Source organism: Oncorhynchus kisutch, linkage group LG6 (assembly GCF_002021735.2).
Source record: "Oncorhynchus kisutch isolate 150728-3 linkage group LG6, Okis_V2, whole genome shotgun sequence".
In the NCBI taxonomy this organism is placed as follows: Eukaryota; Metazoa; Chordata; class Actinopteri; order Salmoniformes; family Salmonidae; genus Oncorhynchus; species Oncorhynchus kisutch.
In genome coordinates, this window is record NC_034179.2 from 19173178 (window position 1) to 19190138 (window position 16961).

General features: G+C 41.5%; 1 protein-coding gene across 1 annotated transcript; it reads right to left on the minus strand.

Moving 5' to 3' along the window:
* Positions 1-10569: 10569 nt before the first annotated feature.
* Positions 10570-12959, minus strand: rbp4l (retinol binding protein 4, like). The gene is made up of 5 exons (XM_020484475.2): positions 12841-12959; positions 12288-12405; positions 11874-12010; positions 11253-11578; positions 10570-11063 (listed from the first exon to the last, which is right to left on the minus strand). Exons 2-5 carry the CDS (start codon positions 12402-12404, stop codon positions 11053-11055), a joined length of 591 nt encoding a protein of 196 aa, XP_020340064.1. The 5' UTR covers position 12405; positions 12841-12959; the 3' UTR covers positions 10570-11052.
* Between the last annotated feature and the right edge of the window lie 4002 nt (positions 12960-16961).

Consider the following 16961-nt stretch of genomic DNA (forward strand, 5'->3'; position numbering starts at 1 on the left):
TAAGGCGGAGCTTTACCTAGCATAGACTTGTAGATGACCTGGAGCCAGTGGGTCTGGCGACGAATATGTAGCGAGGGCCAGCCGACTAGAGCATACAAGTCGCAGTGGTGGGTGGTATAAGGTGCTTTAGTGACAAAACGGATGGCACTGTGATAGACTGCATCCAGTTTGCTGAGTAGAGTGTTGGAAGCCATTTTGTAGATGACATCGCCGAAGTCGAGGATCGGTAGGATAGTCAGTTTTACTAGGGTAAGCTTGGCGGCGTGAGTGAAGGAGGCTTTGTTGCGGAATAGAAAGCCGACTCTTGATTTGATTTTCGATTGGAGATGTTTGATATGAGTCTGGAAGGAGAGTTTGCAGTCTAGCCAGACACCTAGGTACTTATAGACGTCCACATATTCTAGGTCGGAACCATCCAGGGTGGTGATGCTAGTCGGGCATGCGGGTGCAGGCAGCGACCGGTTGAAAAGCATGCATTTGGTTTTACTAGCGTTTAAGAGCAGTTGGAGGCCACGGAAGGAGTGTTGTATGGCATTGAAGCTTGTTTGGAGGTTAGATAGCACAGTGTCCAAAGACGGGCCGAAAGTATATAGAATGGTGTCGTCTGCGTAGAGGTGGATCAGGGAATCGCCCGCAGCAAGAGCAACATCATTGATATACACAGAGAAAAGAGTCGGCCCGAGAATTGAACCCTGTGGCACCCCCATAGAGACTGCCAGAGGACCGGACAGCATGCCCTCCGATTTGACACACTGAACTCTGTCTGCAAAGTAATTGGTGAACCAGGCAAGGCAGTCATCCGAAAAACCGAGGCTACTGAGTCTGCCGATAAGAATATGGTGATTGACAGAGTCGAAAGCCTTGGCAAGGTCGATGAAGACGGCTACACAGTACTGTCTTTTATCGATGGCGGTTATGATATCGTTTAGTACCTTGAGTGTACAAGATGTATGATGGACAGTCACAAATGAATACATACCATATGAAATGTAACATATCATACTAATTTGAGTGTCTCGGATTTACATTTATTATGTTACATCTACCCCTGAGTCCAGTTTTAAGCAACAGGTGTTTGTGAATGTTTACTTTATCTATATACAGTGTCTTCAGAAAGTATTCATATCCCTTGACTTATTCCACATTTTGTTGTGTTACAGCCTGAATTCCAAATTCAGAATTTTTTTCCACCCATCTACACACAATAGCCCATAATGACTGTGAAAATATATTTTTTGAAAAGTTAGCAAATTTACTGAAAAATAAATACATAAATGTATCATCTACATAAGTAGTTACCGCTGAGTCAATACATTTTAAAATCACATTTGGCAGCAATTACAGCTGAACGTCTTTCTGGGTACGTCTCTAATAGCTTTGCACACTTGTCCTGGATTGTACAATATTCACACATTATTATTTTTTAAATTCTTCAAGCTCTGTCAAGTTGGTTGCTGATCATTGCTAGACAGCCATTTTCAAGCCGTGCCGTAGATTTTAAAGCTGATTAAGTCAAAACTGTACCTTGGCCCCTCAGGAACATTCAATTTCATCTTGGTAAGCAACTCCAGTGTATATTTGGCCTTGTGTTTTAAGTTATTGTCCTGCTGAAAGGTGAATTTGTCTCCCAGTGTCTGTTGGAAAGCAGACTGAACCAGGATTTCCTCTTGGAGTTTGCCAGTGCTTGACGCTATTCTGTTTCTTTTGATCATAAAAAACGTAGTCCTTGCCGATGACAAACATACCCATAACATGACGCAGCCACCACCATGCTTGGATATGAAGAGTGGTACTCAGTGACGTGTTGCGTTGGATTTGTCCCAAACATAACACTTTGTATTTAGGACATAAAGTGCCTACGGAAAGTATTCAGACCCCTTGACTTTTTCCACATTTTGTTACGCTACAGCCTTATTCTAAAATAGATTTTAAAAATAAATAAATCAGCAACACAGAATACCCCATAATGACAAAGCAAAAACAGGTTATTAGAAATTTTTGCAAATGTATTAAAGATAAAAAATTGAAATACCTTATTTACGTGAGTATTCTGACCCTTTGCTATGAGACTCAAAATTGAGTTCAGGTGCATCCTGTTTCCAATGATCACCCTTGAAATGTTTCTGCAACTTAAGTTCCTTCGGCGTACACATCATGGACAAACTGAAATGGTCCACCCACACAGACAGTGTGGTCAAGACCTCAGGAGGCTGAAGAAATGTGGCTTGTCACCTAAAACCCTCACAACAGACACACAATTGAGAGCATCCTGTCGAGCTGTGTCACCGCCTGGTACGGCAATTGCACTGCCCAGAACCGCAAGGCTCTCCAGAGGGTGGTGCGGTCTGCATAATGCATCACCAGGGGTAAACTACCTGCCCTCCAGGACACACCTACAGCACCCGATGTCACAGGAAGGCCAAAAAGATCATCAAGCACAACAACCACCTGAGCCACTGCCTGTTCACCCCGCTACCATCCAGAAGACGAGGGCAGTACAAGTGCATCAAAGCTGGGACCGAGAGACTGAAAAACTGCTTCTATCTCAAGGTCATCAGACTGTTAAATACATTTATACATCTTCTTCAGGATCGGTGGGTCCCCTGCGGGACGGTTGAGCTAATCTAGGTTAATGAGATTAGCATGAGGTTATAAGTAACAAGAAAATATCCCGGGACATAGGCATATCTGATATTGGCAGAAAGCTTAAATTCTTGTTAATCTAACTGCACTGTCCAATTTGCAGTAGCTATTATAGTGAAAGAATACCATGCTATTGTTTGAGGAGAGTACACTGTTTTGAACATGAAAAGTTATTAATAAACAGATTAGGCACATTTGGGCAGTCTCGATTCAAAGTTTTGAATAGAAATGCAATGGTTCTTTGGATCAGTCTAAAACTTTGCACATACACAGCTGCCACCTAGTGGCCAAAATCTAAATTGCACCTAGGCTGGAATAGTACAGTATAGCCTTTCTCTTGCATTTCAAAGAAAATAAGAAAATAATTTGTATTTATTATTTTACCAGATCTAATGTGTTATATTCTCCTACACTCCTTTCACATTTCCACAAACTTCAAAGTGTTTCTTTTCAAATGGCTGAGCTATAGGCAGTTAGATTTGGGTATGCCATTTTAGGCAAGAATTGAAAAAAAAAGGGTCCGATCCTTAATTAATTTTAATGCCAACATAGACTAAAATCATTAGCCACTTTAATAAATGGATCACTAGTCACTTTTACAAAATGCCACTTTAATCATGTTTACATAAAGTTCATCTCGGAAGTTTACATTACATTTAAACTCACAATTCCTGACATTTAAAAAGTAAAAAGTCCCTGTCTTAGGTCAGTTAGGATCACCACTTTATTTTAAGAATGTGAAATATCAGAATAATAATAGAGAGAATGATTTATTTCAGTGTTTATTTCTTTCATCACATTCCCAGTGGGTCAGAAGTTTATATACACACAATTAGTATTTGGTAGCATTCCCTTTAAATTGTTTACATTGGGGCAAACATTTCAGGTTTGCTTCCCACAATAAGTTGGTTGAAGCTTCCCACAATAAGTTGGTTGAATTTTGGCCCATTCCTCCTGACAGAGCTGGTGTAACTGAGTCAGGTCTGTAGGCTTCCTTGAGCACACATGCTTTTTCAGTTCTGCTCACACATTTTCTATAGGTCTGACGTCAGGGCTTTGTGATGGCCACTCCAATATCTTGACTTTGTTGTCCTTAGGCCATTTTGACACAACTTTGGAAGTATACTTGTGGTCATTGTCCATTTGGAGGACCCATTTGCGACCAAGCTTTAACTTCCTGACTGATGTCTTGAGATGTTGCTTCAATATATCCATATAATTTTCCTTCCTCATGACACCATCTATTTTGTGAAGTGCACCAGTCCCTCCTGCAGCAAAGCACCACCACAACATGATGATGCCACCCCCATGCTTCACGGTTGGGATGGTGTTCATCGGCTGGCAAGCATCCTCCTTTTCCTCCAAACATAACAATGGTCATTATGGCCAAGCAGTCCCATTTTTCTTTCATCACACCAGAGGACATTTCTCCAAAAAGTACGATCTTTGTCCCCATGTGCAGTTGCAAACCGTAGTCTGGCGTTTTTATGGCGGTTTTGAGGTAGTGGCTTCTTCCTTGCTGAGCGGCCTTTCAGGTTATGTCGATATAGGACTTGTTTTACTGTGGATATAGATACTTTTGTACCTGTTTCCTCCAGCATCTTCACAAGGTCGTTTGCTGTTGTTCTGGGATTGATTTTCACTTTTCGCACCAAAGTACGTTCATCTCACAGTAGTATGATGGCTGCGTGATCCCATGGTGTTTATACTTGCATACTATTGTTTGTACAGATGAACGTGGTACCTTCAGGCGTTTGGAAATTGCTCCCAAGGATGAACCAGACTTGTGGAGGTCTCCATTTTTTCTTTTGATTTTCCCATGATGTCAAGCAAAGAGGCACTGAGTTTGAAGGTAGGCCTTGAAATAAATCCACAGGTACACCTCCAAGTGACTCAAATTATGTCAATTAGCCTATCAGAAACTTCTAAAGCCATGACAATATTTTCTGGAATTTTTCAAGCTGTTTAAAGGCACAGTCAACTTAGTGTATGTAATCTTCTGACCCACTGGAATTGTGATACAGTGAATTATAAGTGAAATAATCTGTCTGTAAACAATTGTTGGAAAAATTACTTGTGTCATGCACAACGTCGATGTCCTAACCGACTTGCCAAAACTATAGTTTGTTTAAAAATACATTTGTGGAGTGGTTGAATAACGAGTTTTAATGACTCCATCCTAAGTGTATGTAAACTTCCGACGTCAACTGTATCTTACGTAACTCATCTCATATGTGTATACTGTATTTTATACCATCTATTGCATCTTGCCTATGCTGCTCGGCCATTGCTCATCAATGTATTTTTATGTACATATTCTTATCCCATCCCTTTACATTTGTGTGTATTAGGTAGTTTTTGTGCAATTGTTAGATTGCTTGTTAGACATTACTGCACTGTTGGAACTAGAAGCACAAGCATTTCGCTACACTCGCATTAACATCTGCTAACCATGTGTCAAATTGGATTTGATTTAGCATGACACTTCCACCCCTGAAAGGACTGGAATGCCACCACAGGCCTCCTACATTGCCTGGAAAATTGCCATATGTTCAGTGGGGTTTGCGATCATACACCTTCCACCCCATATGTAACATGGTTATATTGGTGATTCCCCTTGTCACTTTATTGTTAAGCCAATGGGTTTTTGGTTTTATTTTTGTCTTGCCTTCACCTACTCAACATGGCAGCTTATTGGCTGGTTTGTGTAGCTTGCTTACGATGGAGGATGTTTCAGTTAAAATCATCACAGTGACCTTCCTCCACCTGCTTTTTTCCATTTTTACTAACAACATGCCACTGACTTGACTGAAATGATTGCAACACTCATCAAAGAGCTGCAGTTAGTTTCAGATGGATGTACACAGAGAGCTAATATTAATAATATGCATGTCAATCTCTCCTGGCTGAAAGTGGAGGAGAGATTGATTTCATCACTATTTTGAAATCTGTGAATGTATTGTAATGTTTTACATTTGTATAAACTGCCTTAATTTTGCTGGACCCCAGGAAGAGTAGCTGCTGCGTTGGCAGCAGCTAATGGGGATCCATTTCTGGAAGCTTGCTTCAGAGCTCGGGTATTTTATGTATACCAGGAAGCTAGTTTCTTATGGCAAATGTTTTTTTTTGTTTTTAGGGGTGCGACTGCATCTAGGGTATTGCACAAGGTAAAATTGAGTTCCTCAGTTAGGTGGTTAACTGATTTTTGTACTCTGAGACTTTTGATTTAACCAAGGATCATCAAAAGTCGTGCTATAAATTCTCGGACAACCCAAAGATTCCTAGATGCCCTTCCAGACTCCCTCTGTCTACCCCAAAATCAGTTAAACACCTAACTGAGGAGCTCAATTTAAACTTGCGCAATACCCTAGATGCAGTCGCACCCCGAACAACAAATAACATTTGTCATAAGAAACTAGCAGAAAATACCTGAGCTCTGAAGCAAGCTTCCAGAAAATTGTAGCGGAAATGGCGCCACGCCAAACTGGAAGTCTTCCAACTAGCTTGGAAAGACTAATGCTAAGACTAAGACTATGCTGAACATAATAAACGGCTCTCTATCCACCGGATGTGTACCAAAATCACTAAAAGTGGCAGGAATAAAGCCTCTCGTGAAAAAGCCAAACCATGGCCCAGAAAATATAAAAAACTAGCGGCCTATATCGAATCTCCCATTCCTCTCAATTAAAAAAAAAAGCTGTTGCGCAGTATCTCACTGCCTTCCTGAAGACAAACAATCTATACGAAACGCTTCAGTCCGGTTTTAGACCCCATCATAGCACTGAGACTGCACTTGTGAAGGTGGTAAATTACCTTTTAATGGCGTCAGACCGAGGCTCTGCATCTGTCCTCGTGCTCCTAGACCTTAGTGCTGCTTTTGATACCGTTGATCACCACATTCTTTTGGAGAGATTGGAAACCCAAATTGGTCTACACGGACAAGTTCTGGCCTGGTTAAGATATTTTCTGTCGATGTTTTGTCCTCTGACAAATCAACTGTAAATGTCGGTGTTCCTCAAGGTTCCGTTTTAGGAACACTATTGTTTTCACTATATATCTTATATCTCTTATATCTCTTGGTGATGACATTCGGAAACATAATGTTAACTTTCACTGCTATGCGGATGACAAACAGCTGTACATTTCGATGAAACATGGTGAAGCCCCAAACTTGCACTCCCTGGAAGCCTGTGTTTCAGACTTAACGAAGTGGATGGCTGCAAATGTTCAACTTCTAAACTTGGACAAAACAGAGATGATTGTTCTAGGACCCAAGAAACAAACAAATCTTCTGTTGAATCTGACAATTGATCTTGATAGTTGTACAGTTGTCTCAAATAAAACTGTGAAGGACCTCGGCATTACTCTGAACACTGATCTCTCTTTTGACGAACATATCAAGACTGTTTCAAGGACAGCTTTTTTCCATCTACGTAACATTGCACGAGTCAGAAACTTTCTGTCCAAAAATGATGCAGAAAAATGTATTCATGCTTTTGTCACTTCTAGGTTAGACTACTGCAATGCTCTACTTTTCGGCTACCCGGATAAAGCACTAAATAAACTTCAGTTAGTGCTAAACACGACTGATAGAATCTTGACTAAAACAAAAAATGTGATCATATTACTCCAGTGCTAGCCTCTCTACACTTGCTTCCTATTAAGGCAAGGGCTGATTTCAAGGTTTTACTGCTAACCTACAAAGCATTACATGGGCATGCTCCTACCTATCTTTCTGATTTGGTCCTGCCGTACATACCTACACGTACGCTACGGTCACAAGACGCAGGCCTCCTAACTACCCCTAGAATTTCTAAGCAAACAGCTGGAGGCAGGGCTTTCTCCTATAGAGCTCAATTTTTATGGAATGGTCTGCCTACCCATGTGAGAGACGCAGACTCGGTCTCAACCTTTAAGTCTTCATTGAAGACTCATCTCTTCAGTAGGTAGTCTGGCCCAGGAGTGTGTGAACGGAAAGGCACTGGAGCAACGAACCGTGCTTGCTGTCTCTGCCTGGCCGGTTCCCCTCTCTCCACTGGGATTCTCTGCCTCTAACCCTATTACAGGGGCTGAGTCACTGGCTTACTGATGCTCTTCCATGCCGTCCCTAGGAGGGTTGCGTCAGTTGAGTGGGTTGAGTCACTGACGTGATCTCCCTGTCTGGGTTGGCACCCCTCCTTGGGTTGTGCCATGGTGAAGATCTTTGTGGGCTATACTCGGCCTTGTCTGAGGATGGTAAGTTGTGGTTGAAGATATCCCTCTAGTGGTGTGGGGCTGTGCTTTGGCAAAGTGGGTGGGGTTATATCCTGCCTGTTTGTCCCTGTCCGGGGGTATCATCGGATGGGGCCACAGTGTCTCCCGACCCCTCCTTTCTCAGCCTCCAGTATTTATGCTGCAGTAGTTTGTGTCTGGGGGCTAGGGTCAGTCTGTTATATCTGGAGTTTTTCTCCTGTCTAATCCGGTGTTCTGTGTGAATTTAAGTATGCTCTTTTTAATTTTCTCTTTTTTTCTCTTTCTCTCTTTCTTTCTCTCTCTCGGAGGACCTGAGCCTTAGGACCATGCCTCAGGACTACCTGGCCTGATGACTCCTTGCTGTCCCCAGTCCACCTGGCCGTGCTGCTGCTCCAGTTTCAACTGTTCTGCCTGCGGCTATGGAACCCTGGCCTTTTCACCGGATGTGCTACCTGTCCCAGACCTGCTGTTTTCAACTCTCTAGAGACAGCAGGAGTGGCAGAGATACTCTGAATGATCGGCTATGAAATGCCAACTGACATTTACTCCTGAGGTGCTGAGCTGTTGCACCCTCGACAACCACTGTGATTGTTATTATTTGACCCTGCTGGTCATCGATGAACATTTGAACATCTTGGCCACCCGGCACAGCCAGAAGAGGACTGGCCACCCCTCATAGCCTGGTTACTCTCTATGTTTCTTCCTAGGTTCAGCCCTTTCTAGGGAGTTTTTCCTGGCCATCGTGCTTCTACACCTGGGTTGCTTGCTGTTTGGGGTTTTAGGCTGGGTTTCTGTACAGTACTTTGAAATATCAGCTGATGTAAGAAGGGCTTTATAAATACATTTGATTTGATCCATAATAAATACAAATACCTCCATCTCTACCTCCTCCTCCATCTCTACCCCCACCTCCACCTCTATCTCCACCTACTCCTCCGCCTTCATCTCTACCTCCACCCCAACCTCCACCTCCATCGCCACTTCTCTCTACCTCCCTCTATCTCTATCTCCACCTCTCACTACCTCTACCGCCACCTCTATCTCTATCTCTACCTCCACCTCTATCTCCACCTCTATGTCCACCTCTGTCTCTACCTCTTCCCAGTGGCACAGTGGTCTAAGACACTGCATCTCAGTGCAAGAGGTGTCACTGCAGTACCTGATTTGAATCCAGGCTGCATCACATCCTGCCGTGATTTGGAATCTGAAAGGGTGGCGCACAATTGGCCCAGCGTCATCCAAGGTAGGCCGTCATTGTAAATAATAATTTATTCTTAACTGACTTGATTAGATAAATAAAAAATACCTCTACTCCCACCTCAAACTCTACCTCTCTCTGTCAAGTTTGCTTCCGTTGTTCGCCAAACATGGGAGTACTCACCTGTGGTCTTTTTATCCATACCAAAGGTCTGATTGCAAAGTGAACATTTATGCAAGCACTGTTTGCACATGTGAAGAGAGAAAGTGATCAATTGATAATTCAGCTTAGCTTGTTGAACAGTGTTGCTTTTCATTTGCACACAATAGATTTTAGTTGTGAAGGTTGTGCCAAAGGTAGAGAATTGTGTGTTGTGTTTTGCCAAATGTTTGTTGAGGTAGGAAAATGATGTGGATATATTGAAGAAACATCTCAAGACATCAGTCAGGAAGGTAAAGCTTGGTCGTAAATGGGTCCTCCAAATGGACAATGACCCCAAGCATACTTCCAAAGTTGTGGTAAAATGGCTTAAGGACAACAAAGTCATGGTATTGGAATGGCCATCACAAAGCCCTGACCTCAATCCAATAGAAAATGTGTGGGCAGAACTGAAAAAGCGTGTGCGAGCAAGGACTCCTACAAACCTGACTCAGTTACACCAGCTCTGTCAGGAGGAATGGGCCAATATTAACTGAACTTATTGTGGGAAGCTTGTGAAAGGCTACCCGAAATGTTTGACCCAAGTTAAACAATTTAAAGGCAATGCTACCAAATACTAATTGAGTGAACCACTGGGAATGTGATGACAGAAATCAAATCTGAAATAAATAATTCTCTCTACTATGATCCTGATGTTTCACATTCTGAAAATAAAGTGGTGATACTAACTGACCTAAGACAGGGAATTTTTCTTGGAATTAAATGTCAGGAATTGTGAAAAACGGAGTTTAAATGTACTTGGCTAAGGTGTATGTAAACTTCCTACTTCAACTGTATCCACCTCACTCTCAGAGAAAATAAATAGTACTGCTAGGCTTTGCGCTGTCGAATAGGGGGGGGGGGGGTTAGGTAGGTGTGCCCCTGTTTGTTGTACTCAGTGTAGTATTCATGTCCAGATAGATTTGGTTGAATTTGCTGGACTAAAAATACAATAACTAAAAACTAAAAATGATAATGCGCGGCTCCATGTCGCAAGGATTTGTACACAATTCCTGAATGCTGAAAATGTGATCTTTGTTTTAAAGTATCTGTGACTAAAAGATGCGTATCTGTATTCCCAGTGATGTGAAAAACATAGATTAACTGTGAACTCAGTAAAATCTTTGAAATTGTTGAGTGTTGCGTTTATATTTTTGTTCAGGGTAACTTTGAGGTTTGTTGTGGTGCTTTGTCTCAGTGTTGGTCTCAAATGTACCTCAGGTATCTCTCTTTATAAACTGGGTGGTTTGCGCCTTTAATGCTGATTGGCTGAAAGCCATAGCATATCAGACCAGATACCAAGGGTATGACATAGCATTTATTTTTACTGCTCTAATTACATTGGTAACCAGTTCATAATAGCAAAAAGGCTGCTCGGGGGTTTGTGATGTATGGCCATTTACCATGGCTAAGGTCTGTATCAAGGCACTCCGCATTGCGTTGTGTATTAGAACAGCCCTTAGCCATGGTATATTGGCCATATACCACACACACTCAGGCCTTTTTGCTTAAATGCAGTCTTGATCAAACATGGATGCAACTCAGAGATTTGTTGAAAAAAAAGAAGATACATTTTAACACACGCACTTGACAGAACACACCAACCTAATTGAGCAACCCTTCCCTTGAGACAATGGGTGGCTGAGGTGGGCTTCTTCCCTCCCGCCTCGCAACACGGTCTATTCATTTCTACAGCGCTGCTATGGATGCATCCATCGGCCCTGGAGGCCTCTTCTCATGCCAGCATGTTTAAGGAATTGAGCACAGGGTGTGCTGCCAACTTAGCAAGCTCCTGTAGATGAAAGAGAAAAATAAGTTAGGTTAGGGAGCATGAATAAGTTATCTTCCTAAGGTTGTGAATAGTTTTTTATTGTATTTTAACTACAACTCTAAGCTCCCGCTTATCTTTCATTCATTAATCAGGATGCTCTGGATAAATGCTCTCATTGCAATTATCCAGATGGGATCTCATTTTTCTCACCGGACTGCAGGACAGGCTCGAACTGGCCAGCCATGCAGATCTCCTCCTGTTTCCCACGGACAATGCGCTGGATGGCTGGGGGTAGGCCACGTGGGTTACGGGAGAAGATCAGGGAGTAACCATCCTCGCAGCTTCCATCCTCCTTCAGTGTACGGCAGGCGTAGGTGATGGCATAGTTGTCATAGTCGGTGTCAATCACCCAGTAGTTGTCACCTCCACTGGACAGGTAGCTGGCCAGCCCCTGGTAGTTCATAAACATCTTGCCGGGGGTGGTGGGGTTAGGCACACTGTACTGGGCAGCCATGTCAGCACACACAACCCAGAACCTGTCATCACAACAACACACACTCATCAGCACACAATCCAGAACAAACTCAAACTCATATTAGCTCTCGGAAAACAGAACCGGAGGTCAAATACAAACGCAACATTATTGCGATCCATAACATACAATGTAAACTGTTGTCTATATTTCCTGTCCACAAAATCTTGTTGTCTAACAGACAAATTGTTTAGATTAATGTTCGGATATCAAACCACATTCTTCTGTACAATTAGACAATTAGTTTAGACTCTATGCTTTATATGCTAGTTTTTCCAAGTTGATATAGACCTACTCACCCGAAGAGAGTGACACGTCCCTTGGAGGAGGCTGTCATAGTGCCGTCATCATCGATGGTGTACTCAGCGGAGATGTTGTCCTGGAGGAATAGTCCCTCGGGGTCCTTCTTCTGAAGGGCATACCACTTCCCTGCATACTGCCACAGAGAGAAACAGAACCAAACCAGAAAGGTGAGAAATGCTCACACATACCGTAGACAGTGATGGAGATGAGGGTGGAAGTCCAGAGCACTAAATGTATATATGGAGACGTAAGACTTAATCAGTAGATCATTGTAATAATCTCATATTCATTTACGTTAAACATTCTCGTACAGCCATGTTTATCCAATCATGTTTAGAACTGACATCATTTGCTTGTTTTTGTCTGTCTAGGGATGTGACCCATAATGTATGTACTGTAGCAAAGCTCACCCTCTTCGGTTCAAAGTCCTCCTTGACTGTGAAGCTGTCAACCACGCAGGAGGCAGACCAGGTGTGTTCCACGCAGGCCATCAGGACCATGAGGAGAGTCAGCTTTGAGGATCCCATGCTGCACAGCAGAGAGAGAGAGAGAGAGAGAGAGTAAGAGAAAGTAAGAGAGAGAGAGAGTGAGAGAGAGAGTAAGAGAGAGAGAGAGAGAATGGGGATGAACTGACCACACTAGACAAAATAGACACTAGATCAGGAGAGAGAGCCTCAAATGAAGTTAGTAAACACACTAGTAGATGTAGTAGAATTACATAAACATTTTTTTTTAGGAACGATGGTCATTCTGTTACATGTTCATAGGGTCCTGAGGTAGAAATGAGCTGTCCAATCCCATATTTCACATGCACATATATACAAAAGCACAACTCATTCTTAGCTAACTAGTATCTTCCAAAATAAATTCATACTGTATTCAAGAACAATATTTACGTTTTCAGTAAGATAATCAAGTTATATTATATCCACGGCTCCTCTTTACCAAGTGGCTGGACCTTACCTTTCTTTGTAAAGATGAGCAGCAAGTAGAACTCAGTGATCTCTGTTTTGTGGTTGTCCGTTAGGTTGTGGAGTCTCTTGTGTTTGGGGTCCTTTATATACACGAACACAGACAAGCTTAATGATTATTTTCACTTCTTGTAAGTAAATAAGGTGATTAAATCGCGGGTTAATCCGGTTGGTGAAATTCCGACTATAATCTGGCTTCACCTCTGAACCCGCCTATGCCTCCCGTAAAAACAATTAGGGCTTTATGTAACTGTGAAGAAACACACACACAAACACACACACACAAACTTACAATGGGAAAATGTATTCTACAAACACAGAGGACCAGCAAGATTAGAGAAAACAGAGCCAGCAGTAATGAGCATTAGTTGTTGTGTTCCAGCACATAAATCATTACTATGCTGATGGAATACTAGTGTCGTAATCCTTGATATTTTGCACCAAATAGAATTTTAAATGCTGTTATATTAATTGAAGTTCTCTTTAATATAGACCAAACAGAGAATACAATAAATCAGCCTATTGACATGTTCATTTCTGAGACTTACAGAAAGATTTTAACCCACCTAACCCAGGTTTAAGATTTCACTCTGATTGTAAAAGCCCTAGTTGTTTTGTTGCTTTGACAAAGTTATTTCTGAAGATTATTTTTATTTATTTCATGTGATTAGTGATTCATTTTGAAGTAAAAAACAACATGTCCTTCATTTTAAAGTCAACCCCGCACTCTAGAAAAAAAAGGTGCTATCGGCTGTCCCCATAGGAGAACCATTTGAAGAACCCTTGTTGGTTCAAGGTAGAACACTTTTGGTTCGAAGTAGAATTGTTTTGGGTTCCATGTAGAATCCTATCCACAGAGGGTTCTACACAGAACCCAAAATGGTTCTACATGGAACCAAAAAGGGTTCCCCTATGGGGAATGGCAAAGGGTGGGATAGGTGAACTTAAATCTCATTTTTACATTTTAGTCAATTAGTAGACACTCTTATCCAGAGCGACTTGCAGTAATGAGCTCATACATTTTTGTTCTGGTCCCCAGTGGAAATCAAACCCAGAACCCTGGCATTGCAAGTGCCATGCTCTACCAACTGAGCCACGCGGGATTACTCTCATTTTAAAATGTTAAAACCATATTCCTTTTTTTTTTGAACATCTAGTAGTCAAATCATAGTTTAAAGCAGGTGAGCTGGTTCTATGCTTTTTGGCAATTTTCTGGTGTTTTGTGGTGAAAAACTGACCAGGTTGAGCATAACATAAGCCTGTTACCCATAAAAAGACAGGCAAAAAAAGGAAAAAAAAGCATTTTATTTTGTGAAGCTTCCATTCCTGCTGTCACAATGGGATTTATGGCTAATTGAAATTGTCAACCCTGTAACTTTATTTGGCACTTACATGTATTTTATTTAACTTCTTGAAATGTGCTCTTTATGTGACAGAATGTATATATATATATATATTTAAAATCACCCACTGCCAGCAGCATTGCTCAGTTGTAGACCTTGACACTAGTTTGGAGATCCTGAAGTATGATAAAACAGCCAGCTGGCTAAAAGTCTCAATATTGTAGTCTCATCCATCAGCTGAATCTCTCTGTCAAGCTATTGCTATCTGGTAGCAATTAGCCTGGGGACAAGGTGTGCTGTGTGAGCTAGTGTTTTTATAGATAGGCTTTGTTAGACTCTGATCCATGTATATGTGATGTACATAACTGGCATGGCTTTAAGGTTATGTTTGTAACGTAACACTTGTGTTCTATGGAGACTCAGTGTATGAACTCAGCTGGAAACAACATGATACAATAAACACTAACGCTTCTGTTGTGTCACATACACATGAACGCACTCACACATGCACACAAAAACTCTCTCACACACACACACACACAATTTCCATTTTGAGCCTGCAGGGTGAGGCTGAAATGTCCTAGATTGCTCTCTTCATCTGGGGAGATTCACCCTGATCAGGTAACTTTAATAATATTGTGTAACAAGTGCCATGTGAGATGACCTCACCAGGATCTTAGTATAGTTGCATGATCGTAGTTATTTAAGAAGACCTTTTTTTTTTTTACATGACATGCCTATTTTTACCACAAGCATGTACTGTGTCAATGGAGTCTATTCTCTGCTGAGGCTTTTCTCATCCACCTGCACTGGTGTAAAGTACTTCAGTAAAAATACCTACTCGTTTTCTGGAGTAGCTGTACTTTACTATTTTTGACAACTTTTCCTTTTACTTCACTACATTCCTAAAGAAAATAATGTACTTTTCACTCCATATATTTCCCCGGAGAACAACCCTGGTCATCCCTATTGACTCTGATCTGGCGAACTCACTAAACACACTTTGTTGGAGTGTGCCCCTAGCTATCTGTAAAAATTATGAAAATAGTGCCGTCTGGTTTTCTTTATATAAGGAATGTGAAATTATTCATACTTTTACTTTGATACTTAAATACATTTAAAACCAAATACTTTTAGACTTTTACTGGGTGACTTTCACTTTTACTTGAGTAATTTTCTGTGAAGGTATCTTTACTTTTACTCAAGTATTACAATTAGGTACTTTTCCCACCACTGTCCACCTGTTACCAGTATAAGAGTGTAATCCCAGTACCTGGAGCCTCCTGCCAGGAGCTGTCTGGAGTTCTCCGGGGACATTTTGTTCTGAGGAGTGGACACAGAGAATGATGGCAAAGGGCATGAATGATTGGCTAACGGGCTCTGCAGAGGAGTGGCACCACCCCTCTTCATTCAATCTTCATTCATATAACTAAAGGCACTTCCAGTAGTTAGAGCATTGTGTACTGTAATCTTTCTCAACATTACTTTGAGGCATTACAGCCAGTGTTATTGTCTATTTCTGGGATAGCTCTTTGGGCATTAGTAGTTCTTTAGTTGTTCTGTAGTTCTTTAGTTCTGTAGTTCTTTAGTAGTTATGTAGTTCTTTAGTTGTTCTGTAGTTCTTTAGTAGTTATGCAGTTCTTTAGTTGTTCTGTAGTTCTTTAGTTGTTCTGTAGTTCTTTAGTTGGTCTGTAGTTCTTTAGTTGGTCTGTAGTTCTTTAGTTGGTCTGTAGTTTGGTAGTTCTTTAGATGTTATACAGTTGTTCTGTAGTTCTTTAGCTGTTCTGTAGTTCTTTGAAAAGCCACATACTGTGGTTGCAAACTCCAAACTGATGCCTGTACAATATTTATGCTTGTAACACCACACTTGATCTTAGACCTCAGGGAAGATTGCTGGCACATGGATGTCTATTGACAATATCATATGATATTGTACTGCGTTAGACAACGCACAGCTTTTCTGTACAGGCGTTCAATGTTGTTATTTTTGTTACCAGGTTACTGTAATAATTTAGACCAGTGGAAAGTCAGTCTAGGCGTGTTGTTGCTTTTTATTCATTCAACCTTTGGGATAGAGGCTGAGAGGGAGCAAACATTTGCTGACTATATCTGGCTGTTACGAATCCCTTTTGGCCCGACAGTCTAGGGGGATGGTAATGAGACCCGTAACATAACTCATGCAAATTATAATTGTGACAAAGTAAAAGTGTGAACGAAATAACCAGGACAACTGAAATCTACCGTCAAACTCAAAGTTTATTTATAAACACACGGTAATGGGGGGAGCAGGAAAAGGGGCTGAGCTGGACCCAAGGAAAGAAACAATAAATATACAAAAACACCCCTAAGCTAGACTAGCCTACTTTAACAACAGCTAACTAACCAAAAATACAGTGGGTGGTCCGCCCAGTTCTACCTAGTGTATTTAACAAAGTACACCTACGGGTAGTGTATGCCCATGGGCGACTTGTCTTGGTTTCCCCCTTTTCCCACCAGCAACAAACAAACACCATAACCAAAACAATACTCACAGGTGATGACAAAGTGCTATGGAGGTGCTCAAACAAAAGAGAGGTTTAAGACAAAGAGAGAGTGAAACACAGAGATCTACATACATGGCATTTACAGAGAGATTGAGCTAGCTCTAGAGCAAACAAATGATGGGGTTTTTAAACCATGGGGAAGGAACTGTGATAGGGTAGGAAATAGGAGGAGGTGTGTCTTCTGATTGATGATTGATTGTTGACTGATTGGGGAGTGATGATTTTCA